This window comes from Belonocnema kinseyi, chromosome 2 (assembly GCF_010883055.1).
Source record: "Belonocnema kinseyi isolate 2016_QV_RU_SX_M_011 chromosome 2, B_treatae_v1, whole genome shotgun sequence".
Lineage (NCBI taxonomy): Eukaryota > Metazoa > Arthropoda > Insecta > Hymenoptera > Cynipidae > Belonocnema > Belonocnema kinseyi.
In genome coordinates, this window is record NC_046658.1 from 67,880,245 (window position 1) to 67,892,441 (window position 12,197).

A 12,197-nucleotide genomic window follows, 5' to 3' on the forward strand; every position below is an offset into this window, starting at 1 on the left:
AATTTGTAGAAAATAGTACCACCTTATAGCCTTCATAGAGTGTTATACCTGTTCATATAGACTCCTCTTTGTAAAGAATCTTAACTATTTAATAACGGACCTTTATTGCATGAGGAAACAACATGAAAACGAGATGATTGTACATGAAATCATCCAAGCATTACATGTTTTTAGTGTATGTTAAATTTGATAATACCACTCACAAATAACATGAGCATTCTTCCATCATCAAAACATAATTAATCGAAAAACATTTGTACAACAAAAAATTTTAATTTCAAAAAGCGAGTCATTGTTCTGCACATGCGCACTAACTGACTGATCTACTCAAATAATCTCCATAACGTTGCGTGACGTTGCAAGGCGTCGCCGACATCAAGTAAGAGACTATAGTCAGGATTCATCTGTTCCAATCTGTTCATTTTCATTATTCATGGTGTATGCAGATTCATGACTTTATGGACTTTATGTGTGAGATTGAGTCGCAGCAAGTCTAATTTCTGAAATTTAACGAAAATCCTGAAGTCTGGAGTGTTAAAACGAGTGAAAATCGGGAAAAATCGACTTGGATTTACTCTAGTCACATATTTATGTGAAAATCTACGCGTTCTTAAATCTGTTTCTGGGTTATTGTATCGGGAAACATTAATATAGTCGAACGTCGGAAATTTTGTTCTAGACATCTCGGTTTAGTTTAAGGCTTTTTTTTACTTATTTTGTGTCGGTATAGAAAATTAAATTGCAAGGAGTTGTACCCCGTTTAGTCATTGAGTCTTCAGGAAAAACGGTGAGGCTTGGAAAAATGGGTAGATCAAGATCACGAAGTAAATCACCGAGTAGGCGGCGTCACAAGAGTAAGCATTCACGGAAAAGATCAAAATCTCGTGAGAAACGCTCCAGCAGTAAATATTCGGAAAAAACGAAAGAACGCAGTTCGAAATCTAGGTAATTATTAGGGTAGAAATTTTCTCTTATGCTGATTTTTCATCCCTCTTGAGTCACCATTCTTATCCCCTCCCCAATCCTTCCGCTCTCTTGTTTTGCTCTAATCGATGAAGTATATCTAATCAACAACTCCCTGCCTATTACTTCATGTTGACTTTTCTAAATATTATGCCATGGGAATTCTAAAAAGCTACTATTAATAGATTGATATAACTTCTTATTGGTTTTTGAACAAGTAGAAAAATTGATTTTTGGCTTTTTTAATACGACTTGCGTCAAGCATGGGCATTGGGCTCCAAAAATGTTTTCTTCCAATTTTCATATATATCGCCCGGAAATTTGTTCAAATTTCCATACAAACAAATGAATGCATTACAAAAAATGTATTTTGATGTTGGGGAAGCCCCATATTCAATTAAATTTTAAAGAAATACTTTTTTAAACCAATTATTATTATTTATAAAAATATTCTCTTAGAATAATGCAAAAAAACGTTTCAGTTAAAAAAATGCTTCGTCCAATTTTAAATTAGATCGAGGTAATAATTAAGTAAAGTTAACAATTGTGTAAACAAATTATTATTGTTAATAATATTCTCTTTGATTAATGCTATAAAGTTGCAGTTTTTTCTTAAATTTTCAACTATATTTGTCTACTTTTTACTTGGAGAAAGTTATTAATTAATTCAATTGAGAAAAATGAATTATTTTAGTAAATTATTATTGTTTATAACTACCTTCTTCTATATTAATGCTAGATAGTTGCGGTTTCTTCTGAAACTTTAAACTTTTGGTTCACTTCACTTTGTGAGGCAATAATTAATGCAAGCTAGTAAACTTAATAATGATTTTTATTAACATTCTTTTTTAATAGTGCTAGAAAGTTGCGGTATTTCTGAAATTAAACAATTTTTGTCCACTTTTTACTTAGTGAGTCAATAATTAAATGGTATTGCATATTTTTTTCAAAGTCAATTATTTTCACTCTTGTCAATGTTTTAGAAATATTGCTTTAAACAAAAAAGCTATCTTGCAAATGAGATAAAAACAGAGAATGGAATAATTAGGAGTAGGCGAGAGGACTAGGTCTGTAAATGACTTGTAAAAATGTTGCTTTAAATTCCAATATGTATCTTATCATCGATGACAATGTGTTTTCTTCAGGGAAAGAGGGCAGCGGGGACTGATAGTAAAATTAGGGCAATTCCGAAATTTTCTTTTACGTTTTGCAATCAAGTTTGCGTTATAATTCCAAACAAAATTTTGACAAGTCATTTACAGGCCTAGTCTTTCTATCTCCCCCTAATTATTCTATTCTTTGTTTTGTCTGAAAAAATACAATTATATTAAAAAAGAATATTCTTGATGTTCACTTAATATTCGTTCATAACCAAAAAGTTAAAGCAAAACTGAAGATTTCAGAAGAAAACGCAACTTTCTAGCATTGCTCTAAGAGAAGACCGTTGTAAACAATAATTAATTCTTGAAATAATTATGTTTGTCGTTTTAAAATCTCGAGTCAAGAATAAAAAAAATGGTAAAGAGTGTTTCAAGTTTCTTATCTACAATCTGAGTTATGAATTTCGTTGGTTTTGATTTTAAGAAATTGCCAAAATCACGATATATTCTATATTATATTGAACCCTATTATATATTAACCGTTTAATGGCCGAGATTTTTTAGTGTTTTGGCATAGTTGGTACATGGTGGATCTAAATTCATAGTTGCTTAATGTGTATATAAAATAAATCTCAGAATTGAAGACTGTATCTCGGAACACCTAGTAGAATTGTAAGAAATTTACGGATGATTTTAGCCCTAATGAATTAACCTTGAGTTGTGAGAAAAGCAACAGCAATGCATAAAATGTTATAATCTCATTGTTTCTTATTTTATTCTATTCTAAAATGAAGAATAAGTATTTCGGAACGTGCGGGTGGCTTTTGTCATATTGTTACTGTTAGGTAACCTCTAAAAAACACATATTACTTATATGGGGCGAAATTGACCTCAGCTGACTTTGAAACGTCATAATGACTGTATGCATGGTTTCAACTTGAAAAAAATCACAGGCGCTAGTTAATATATAGAAATTAGATTCTGATTTTTTTTTAAATAAAATTATTTTGAGGTGTATTAACAAAATCTCAAAATCAAATTCAAATTTTAGTCTGGAGTTGATGTTAGGGTCATTCTGACCTCAGGTAAGTGATGAGGGTTAAACAGAACTGAAGAGGTGCAGTTGTAATGTTTGCCAAATTTGTCGTTATTAAAAGCATTTTTTTCTCTTTAAAATGAGACCATCACGATGCCAATATATTCATTTTTATGGAAGTTATGATTTTTGGAATTAGGTGAGATCTGTATGTCTCATTGGCGGTTGAAAGTATTTTATATTATTTTTCTCTAGCTGCGACCGAGACTGCTTACTCAGATATTGCAAAATGAAGTACAAATTTGAGTCTTTATTAATATTTGGTATTTTATTGCTTACTTTGCAATCATCTTCAGTAGCCGTAATTGATATTTAAGATCACAATTATCAGTGGTAGAAAACTGACTAACGAACTTGCGAAAAATCTGATCAGCAAATTTTTTCGAAGAAAGCAGAGTTGTTAATAAATTCCGGTTTTTCTGGCTAAAGGTCTCTCGAGGTGACAAGAGCTGACGAAAACTGTTTGGATCCAAATTCACATACATTTAATACCTTCCTCCAGAAATGATGAGAATGTGAAAATTATAATTTCACGGCTAAACCATAGGCGCTATAAAAAAAAACGGTTCAGGATAATTTTGTGTGTCTTTTTAAGGCGGAAAACTTTCCTTTTGGGCCATTCATCGTATTTTACGTTGTTTAGCTACAAATTTGAATTTTTGTGATTCTTATGGCATTTTTCACGTTTAAAACAAAAAACATGCATATTTCAATAACGGCTAAAGGCTATTTTATAGAACTTCCCGAACATAATAATTTTGTTCTGGGACTTTTTATTGTATCTAGTGTGGTTTCGTGAGAAGCCATGTTCGTAAAAACCGTTTTTTTTCTGACTCGGGGTCTCAAAACGTCGACAATAGGCGAAAACTCGATTGATCAAAATTGACGTAAATCTAATACCTTCCATTATAAATTATGAGAACGTACAAAATTCATCCCCCTACTTGCGAGGGAAGGCAGTAATTTTCCACCATTAAGTCTCAATAATAGAAGAAATTCTACAGTGGGTTCCAAGTTTTATGCTCATAGCTGTTAGGGAAAGCATTCGTTTTAATTCCCTAAATCCCACTAAAGACTTTTTCCCCATCAGCTAGGAGAGTTAAAAATTTAGAATTATTTGGAACAATGCGCTTGAGATTTTAGGTAAGGCCATTTTTTATCTTTCGTTTTACAAGACCGTTGCTTTAATTTCTTTCTCTAGTGTCTTTCTTTAATGATTATTATGTAACTAAACAACAAAATGAGAAATGGAAATGTTTGTTTTAGAAAAAGGTCACATTCTCCGTCTACAAGTACAGCTTCGGATGTATCCGATGATATTCACATTGTCAGTCACAAGAAGCGTTCCTACAGGGACAGAGAAAGAGATCGCAAAATGGATGAAGTTGAGAGACTGGCGGAAATGGAGAGACAAAGGTGATTATATTGCTATATTTTTTCTCCGTTCCTTTTAATTTTCCATGTATTCCTGTACATGTAGTGACATTTCAAGTGACACATTTATTACATAATATTAACCCTTCCTGACTTCATGTGAAAAGCAATTTTTTTTTATTATAGCACATTTTTCTTAAAATATTTTTGTCAAATTTTAACGTAAAATAACTATATTAAGCGATAATAAAAAGTCAGGAAGAATTAATACTAAGATATTGATCAGTCAATAGTCAACACGTTTTTTTGTAATTGTGTTGTCAGGAAAAAGAAAGAGTTAACGAACAAAATCCTCGCGTCGAGTGCGGTTGGGTAAGATTGTGTACATAAATTTTCTGGTGATGGTTAACTGGTTTTCGATTTCCTGACCTTCTCTCTTCTATGAACCAAAAGTGCATGCCTTGAAGCTTCACTCAATACCTAGTTCCAAAATTATTTTTTTTAACTTACTCTTTATTAAGGTGCATCACGAAATCCCGTTTGTTTTGCATTTTCTAAAACCTTGTAGATTTTACGCCATGAAAAAAGCTTGGCCGACCTTTAAGCAGAATTTTTTGAATAATCTATAAAAAATAGGTAGTAAGTGGCTTCCCTTGAGAAGAAAATTTTCACTACTAGGTTTTAAAAAATCCAAAGAAGAGAAAGGGATTTCGAGAATGATCTTACTCTTAATTTGGATTTCGTGCATTGTTTCCAATATCAAAAATAATATTTGCATGCTACCACTGAACTCATAAAAATTTGCATGTAGATTATTAGATATAGAAAGAAACGCCCGATGCGTGTCTGCCTACAGGCGGCAGCGAGAGGTGGAGCAAAAGATGGTTGAGGAGGAAGCTGCGAAACGCATTGAGGAACTTGTACAGAAGAGAGTTGAGGAAGAACTTGAGAAGCGGAAAGAGGAAATCGAAGCTGAAGTTCAAAGGCGGGTTGAAGAGGCTAAGAGAGCCATGGAGCGCCAGATGATGGAGGAAATGGAGTGGCGACAGGCAAAGCTGCGAGAAGAGGAAAAACGAAGAGAGGTAAGACCAATCCAAAGAAACACTGGCCTACGTTAGCCCAATCGCTGGAACTTTATTCACACCTTTTCTACATTTATTCATTGACTAAAGTCGACGAGATTTTAGACCAAAATGGGATTCGATCAATCATTTTACAAAAAGAAAATGATCTGGGCGAATTTTACCAAAACTTTCAGAAATCCAATCACATATTTGATCCCAAACTTACTACCCATAGCAAGAAATATTTAATCATTTTTCTCTGTTAAAATATTTTGCAGTTTATTTTTTGTTGTATGGGTAGCACGTTTGAAGTTCTGTTAAATTTTAAAAACTTTTGATAGAATCCCTAAAGGACTATTTTCATTTCAATCATTTTAAATTTCATTATTAATAGGTCTAAAATGATTGACTTAACTTTAATCAAGTTTAGTTTTTAATTCAACTTTATTCATTTATTTTTCATTGATCGTTTTCCATGAGGGAAGAATCTCAATCGATAAAACTTGACTATTGGAATGAAAGATCAATAGTAAATAGTAACAGCGTTTGGGCTCGAAGCACTCTGGTTGCAAATAGCGAAAAGTTACGAAGGTGTAAACCTAAGTGCTTCTGCTTTCCAACATCCATCGAAGTCGCGTTGTTGGGAAGTGATATTTCTCTCAGTGGTACTGTGAAGGTTTTCCTATTATAGAACCATGAGAGCTATTTGTGAACGGAACTCTGTACCTGTACATGTACATATACAATTAAACATATCTATATTTATTTAAAAATTATAAAACGTGATAAACTTCCGTGATACAGAATACTGGTTGGCATTTGTATTGTGGATTGGAAAAATTCGTGTAAGCTTCAGTGTGAAGGTACAGATAAAAGGATTTTCCCATTTCTCAATCGTGTTAATCGGATTCGCCTCAAGTACATGCCTACTTACAGTGCTACCACGAATGTGAAATGGAATACTCTCACCTCTTTTATGGACTTTAAGACGATACTCGAGAAATTTAATCCCAAAACTTTGTAATTCACTTTGTTCCCCGTCGCTTGGTTAATCGAGGATAAAATAAAGATATTTCTCTACTGCAAAAATAGGACCAGTGGTATTCTTCCCTGGGTTTCCTACTACTTAAAAAAATTGATTCGTCATGCGTCTTTAGCTTATTTTAAAAACGTTTTGACAGATTTTTGTGTTCAATCTTTGTCTTTATTCTTAGTTTTGCCGCGAATTTTTATTTTCCAAAATCCTATGACTTGAGATTTCTTGGAATGTTTACCTAAAGCGATTTTTGCTTGGTAGATTCTTAGGAAGAGAGTTGAGAATTTTGAAAGGTAAATTTCAATTTGATAAATTTAGAAGGTTGCTACATAGCTGAAAAATTCTAGAAAAGTCAAGAAATTTTTAATATATATATTTTTTATAATCGCCATCGGTATTTTAATGCCCATTTTAGAATATTTATAATTTTATGTATTATCTAGGAGATTTAAACTTTAAAAACATTAAATTTTGGAAGAGTTCTTTCTGAATAAAACTTTTTCTTAATTTAAGGATATTTAAAGTTTTAAGAAAAATAAAATTGGGACGCTTTAAGTTATAAAATTTATTCAATTTATGTACTTTTAATCTTTCAAGCATTTAAATTTGAAGTATTTGAAAAATTTGAGTGCCTTGGAATTATCAGATTTAAGTAGTATTATATTTCGGAAAGGAACAAATTTAAATAATTTACATTGAATTGTTGGAATGAAAAAAAAACATCAGCGTGTTTAATTAAGTTTGGAATCTGTTAAATGTGAGAGTTTAAATATTTTCAAACAATCAAAGTTGTAAAATATTTTGCAGGCGATGAACTTTGCATGCGTTAAGGTTTAAAACCTTCAAATTAGTTTATTTTAAATTTAGACCTAAATATAAGTTTCGAATTTATTAAACTGGACATTTAAAATTTTTGAAAGAATGATAGTTAAAAGCCTTATAATTTTACATTGATATTCAATTTATGGAAAGATAAAATTGAAATTTGGAGTTTTTCTTTTTGAGATAATTAAAATAAATCCTAATAATCTTTGAAAGCGGTCAATGGAGTAGGTTTTTTAAAATTTCAATATGCAGATACTCTTACATTTTTTACAATATTATAACGTTGTATCAAATATGAAAGTTTGAGATTTATATTAAATGGTTTTCGTGTGATTTTGTTTATTTAAAAAAGACTGGATTCAATAATTATTTCATTAGAAAGTTAACAAGTTAAAAAAAATTAATCTCTTAAGTTATCAAATTTAAAACTATTGAAATTATGCAAATTATGGCTCTTGAAGCTTATTATTGGAACCTGCATTAGTATCTTTAAAACATAAAAAAGGCCCATGAATGTTTAAATTAGGACTTAGTAGCAACTCTGGTTTAAAATTGGAAGAGAAAGTGAATCCCCCTAGGAAAAGATCAGTGGTCAGCGATAGCAAAGTTTTTACTAATTTCGACCAAAAAAAATTCGGAGACACGAACTTAAATGGGAAAAGTAGACATAAGGGGCGAAGTTAGAAACCTTTAGCAACAAAGCTCGACCTAGAAAAACATAGGTCACCTTCCTAACTGACTACCAAGAGAAGCTGCCGGTTTTTTATTCACTGCTGAGTGATTGTCTGTGAAGAAGTCATCCCCTACGTGCTGGCGTGAGTCTCCATTCAGGTATTATCCAATTTATCTATTCATAATTCATTATAAACCAATATTGTTATTATTGTTCTTTGCTCAGACTTTTTTATACCAACCGTTTTATTGCTAGGCACCATATTATATTCGTCAGCTAAGCAAACAAATCTGGGACGAGAAAGTTCCGTCCTCTGGTCGGACGGGTGGCAGAGATTAGAGTCGGTTCATAAAAATTTTAATTTATTTAGTAGATTTTATTTCAAAACCTGGATTTTTTCACTAAAACAAATTTTTCCTGCATAATTTTTATCTCCATATTTCTTGTTCTAGATATTGATATTTTTTTCTGGATATTTGTCAAGTACGTATCAGTTTTTGCATGTATTGTGATATTAATAAAAGATCAGCATTTTTTATTTTTTCATGCTTTGGAGTAGTTTATTCAAGTCTATTATGATGTTTTATTGGATGGAAGCTAAGAGAAATGAGAAATCGATGTGGTTCGAAGGAAACGTGTGGGCTTAGGCGCGAATTTAACGTCAGGCCATCCTTGCGGTCCAGATCCGATCTCAAAATTTCGGAAGATCCCTGTGTCCTCTTTCCCCACATCAAGATTCTTTAGGATATGTAACACTTATTAGGCTGTTGATACAGCGGCACTATGATTTTTGACATGAACGGTGTAACAAGATGAGTTAAACCATCAGCATCACTTCGATGTTAAACCAATTTTATTGTCATTATAGGAGGAAGAGCGGAAAAAGCGCGAGGAACTTGAGAGGATCATGGAGGAGAACAACAGAAAGATCGAGGAAGCACAAAAGAAATTGGTAAGTTACAACTTTCAAAGTTTAATACTTCTTTTGTAAAAAGTATTTTCTACTAAATCGCAGTGTTAGTGGACCTCTTCTACTACAGTTGTCCGATTTAAATTTCATACCAGGGTTTAGGGGTAAGTTGTTATGTAGTTGACAATAAAAAAAAGTATTTTGTGTAAAAAATCAATTTAAACTTGTTTTTTCAATTAAATTTTTTGTTGATTTTTTTCGAAATGCTACTATTTTATTTTCCTATAAATAATTTAAAAAGAAAACTTTATTATTTTCATTCAAAATCATCCTAGGCTAAAAATGGGATAGAAGAAATTCAATGTTTCTTTTTTATAAATACTCAGGAGAAATGCTTCAGAATATCACTAGGTCCGATTTTTTAATTTCATTCAGCGGACTTAATCATTTAAAGAAATAGGATGTCAAAGTTTCACATTTTACCAATATTGTTTTTTTTCTCTGAACAAAAAAGTAAAATGAATTTGTTAAGTATCAAAATGAAAGTACATATTCTTTACGAACTAAAATATTTAGTTTATGATTTGAACAAATTATATAAACAATTACTTGGATGTGATGTTCAACCGCATAATAAAACTATTTTAAAACTATGTGTCTTCGTCATTTCGAAGTTTGGGATGATTAGTCAAATATTTTTCATTAGCTTGACTATTCGTTAAAATTTTCGAGACTCAATTGTAATGCTGTACCAAAATTTAATTTAGCCTTTTCGTTAACACAAAAAAAAATATTGGTAAAATGTTTTATTTTGACGTTCTATATACATAAATTACTGAGTCTACAGTATGACAAAAAAAATCGAGTTTAGGTGAAATTAATTTTTAAATGAAAAACATTTTTCCGTAAACGTCATGAAATATCCTTTTCAAAACGCTCACATAATTTTTATTTCGGGCAACTGTAATATTTAGAAATTCTGAATGATTGAATATAAGCGGGTATGTTAAAACGTTCAAAAATTTGGCCCCTGTACCTTTAGTAGAGTTTCAATAAGATTAGAAACAACAAAATTAAAATGAAACCCCGTTTCTCAATGTATTTCCTTTTTATTTCAAATGTTTGTCTGTTATAAAATGTAAGTTTAACCCTTTGTTGCACATATTTTTCTTTTCAGTGAATTTACTTGAAAATTCTTACTCGGGGGTTTTTGAGGTCACTGATTACGATCGCTGATCTATGATTAGATTCTCGTAATTCTTCAAAATAGATCTAATATGGCCGACACTAACACATAAATTGTGGTTGAACTGTTGAGGAAATTTTAAATTCGTTATAAAAACATCGCGAAGTTCCATAAATGCCTATATTATTAAAATCGATCTATTCAAAATCTTATCCACGATTTCGAAGATCTACATATCAATGTAAACTAAATTTTATCGACTAATTTAAATTTGAATTTAGTAACTTCAAATTCGTATTCAGCATCTCTAAAAACCCCGAGTATAAATTTTCAAGTTCGTATATCTCTTTTCGAAATGTCGTAACCGCCATCTTGAACAGGTTCGTAATCACTGACCCCAAAAACCCCCGAGTATAGATTTTCAAGCTCGCATATCTCTTTTCAAAATTTTGGAACCGCCATCTTAAATACACATCCTGAATTTAAATATTTCCAAATTCTGAATTTATATTCGTAATCAGCGACCCCAAAAATCCCTGAGAAAGGGTTTTTAGTTTATTATGTTGAATAGATTCTTCAAAAATAAATTCTTTCGAAAAAAAGGACATTTTAAAAAGTTTGTTTATTTATATAAGAATTATTATAAACAATGATATAAAAAGCTATATTCTTATGTTCTTTTACTAATAAATTAACTAGTGAACAACAAAAAAACCGACCTAAATACGTTAAAAATTATTTAAAAGGCAAACATCTGAAGTTAAGTTTGTGGGATCCCACGTTCCCAACGTGTAACTAAGGGTTAAATGATTGCACAATTGAAATAGAATCATTCCAAATTTGAACAATTCTGATTTCTAAGCCTTTTTGAAAAAACAATTGCACATCCATATAAGACTTTAATTTTCTTTTATCCTTGAAAAGATAATGGAAAATAAAGACTTGGTTGACTAAAAATCAATGTGAATGTTTCAGGCCGAGGAGAGACTCGCAATGGTCGAGGAGCAACGGCTAATGGAAGAAGAGAGACAAAAAATGAGAAAAGAACACGAGAAGCGAGTGAAAGAAGAGCAGAAAAAGATTCTTGGGAAAAATAATTCGAGGCCCAAATTATCTTTTACGCTTAAACCAGTAACGTGAGTCTTGGGTCTAGTTGTATTTGTGATAAACGTATATCCTTGTCGGTTTTGAAACTAGTTCACAATCCACAAGAACTTCTAACCCCCCCCCCCCCCCCCCCCCCCCCCCCCCCCCCCCCCTCCCCCGCTAGCTTTGTACATTTGCAGAAATACTGGCGTTTGAAAATGCTTCGAATTGCACCAGCTTATAAAATTATTCTTTAATTTAAAAGATTTTTGATTTAAAAACCTAAATTTATCATAGTTGAAGATCCTCGAGGCATTTCCAAATTTCCAACTACATCACGACTGTTTTTTTTTCCTTGGATTTTTATTCAGTACCATTTTCGCAATCCTAAGAGACATTAAGTGCGAATTTTGTACAAAGCAGGAAAAAAGAACAAGTTTTTTCATGATCAATTTCTTCTTTCATTAACTAAATTATAATCAGTTTAAACTTCAGAAAAAGTATTTTCATCGGAAAGGAATTCCAGAATCTATTCGAAATCTTATTCCTGACAAAAATATAGATGATTTTACTTGACCAAATGCTTTTTTTTATGTAGTCGTTGGGCTCTGGAGTGAACAATTTTTTGTATTTAAGTAGGTAAATGTGAAATATACTTATTTATAAAAATAGCTACTGAGTGAGTCAAGTAGACAGGAAAAATTTGTAATCTCAGGTGGAATTATACAATTCATCACATCGTTAAGGTAGAATTTTAGCTTTTGCAAAAATAATCAATAAAAACACTGTTACAATAAATTTAAAGTGCGTTACACTTTCGTATATTTGATAGGATGAAGTGCAACTCTACGAGATTAGGATTCTATTTCCGATCGTATAAAGTA

The 12,197-nt window shown here is 31.5% G+C and overlaps 1 protein-coding gene across 4 annotated transcripts; it reads left to right on the plus strand.

The window, feature by feature from the left end:
* Positions 1-378: 378 nt before the first annotated feature.
* On the plus strand, positions 379-11,448 carry LOC117167005 (UPF0430 protein CG31712). 4 transcript variants are annotated; one of them, XM_033351544.1, is made up of 6 exons: positions 380-945; positions 4,426-4,575; positions 4,858-4,905; positions 5,345-5,615; positions 9,000-9,083; positions 11,203-11,448. In XM_033351544.1, the coding sequence occupies exons 1-6, from the start codon at positions 803-805 to the stop codon at positions 11,365-11,367; spliced, it is 861 nt and encodes a 286-aa protein (XP_033207435.1). In that variant the 5' UTR covers positions 380-802; the 3' UTR covers positions 11,368-11,448. The 4 variants fall into 4 exon arrangements, with proteins under 4 accessions (XP_033207437.1, XP_033207435.1, XP_033207438.1 ...); XM_033351545.1 differs by having other exon boundaries at positions 384-945; positions 5,390-5,615; XM_033351546.1 differs by lacking the exon at positions 4,858-4,905 and having other exon boundaries at positions 379-945.
* Positions 11,449-12,197: the final 749 nt, after the last annotated feature.

Excerpts from the sequence above, each read along its gene's own strand:
- LOC117167005 (XM_033351544.1), top strand. The coding sequence starts at position 803 with ATGGGTAGATCAAGATCACGAAGTAAATCACCGAGTAGGCGGCGTCAC. Across the intron at positions 4,576-4,857 it reads GCGGAAATGGAGAGACAAAG|GAAAAAGAAAGAGTTAACGA; the intron begins GTGATTATATTG and ends TTGTGTTGTCAG. Across the intron at positions 9,084-11,202 it reads AGGAAGCACAAAAGAAATTG|GCCGAGGAGAGACTCGCAAT; the intron begins GTAAGTTACAAC and ends TGAATGTTTCAG.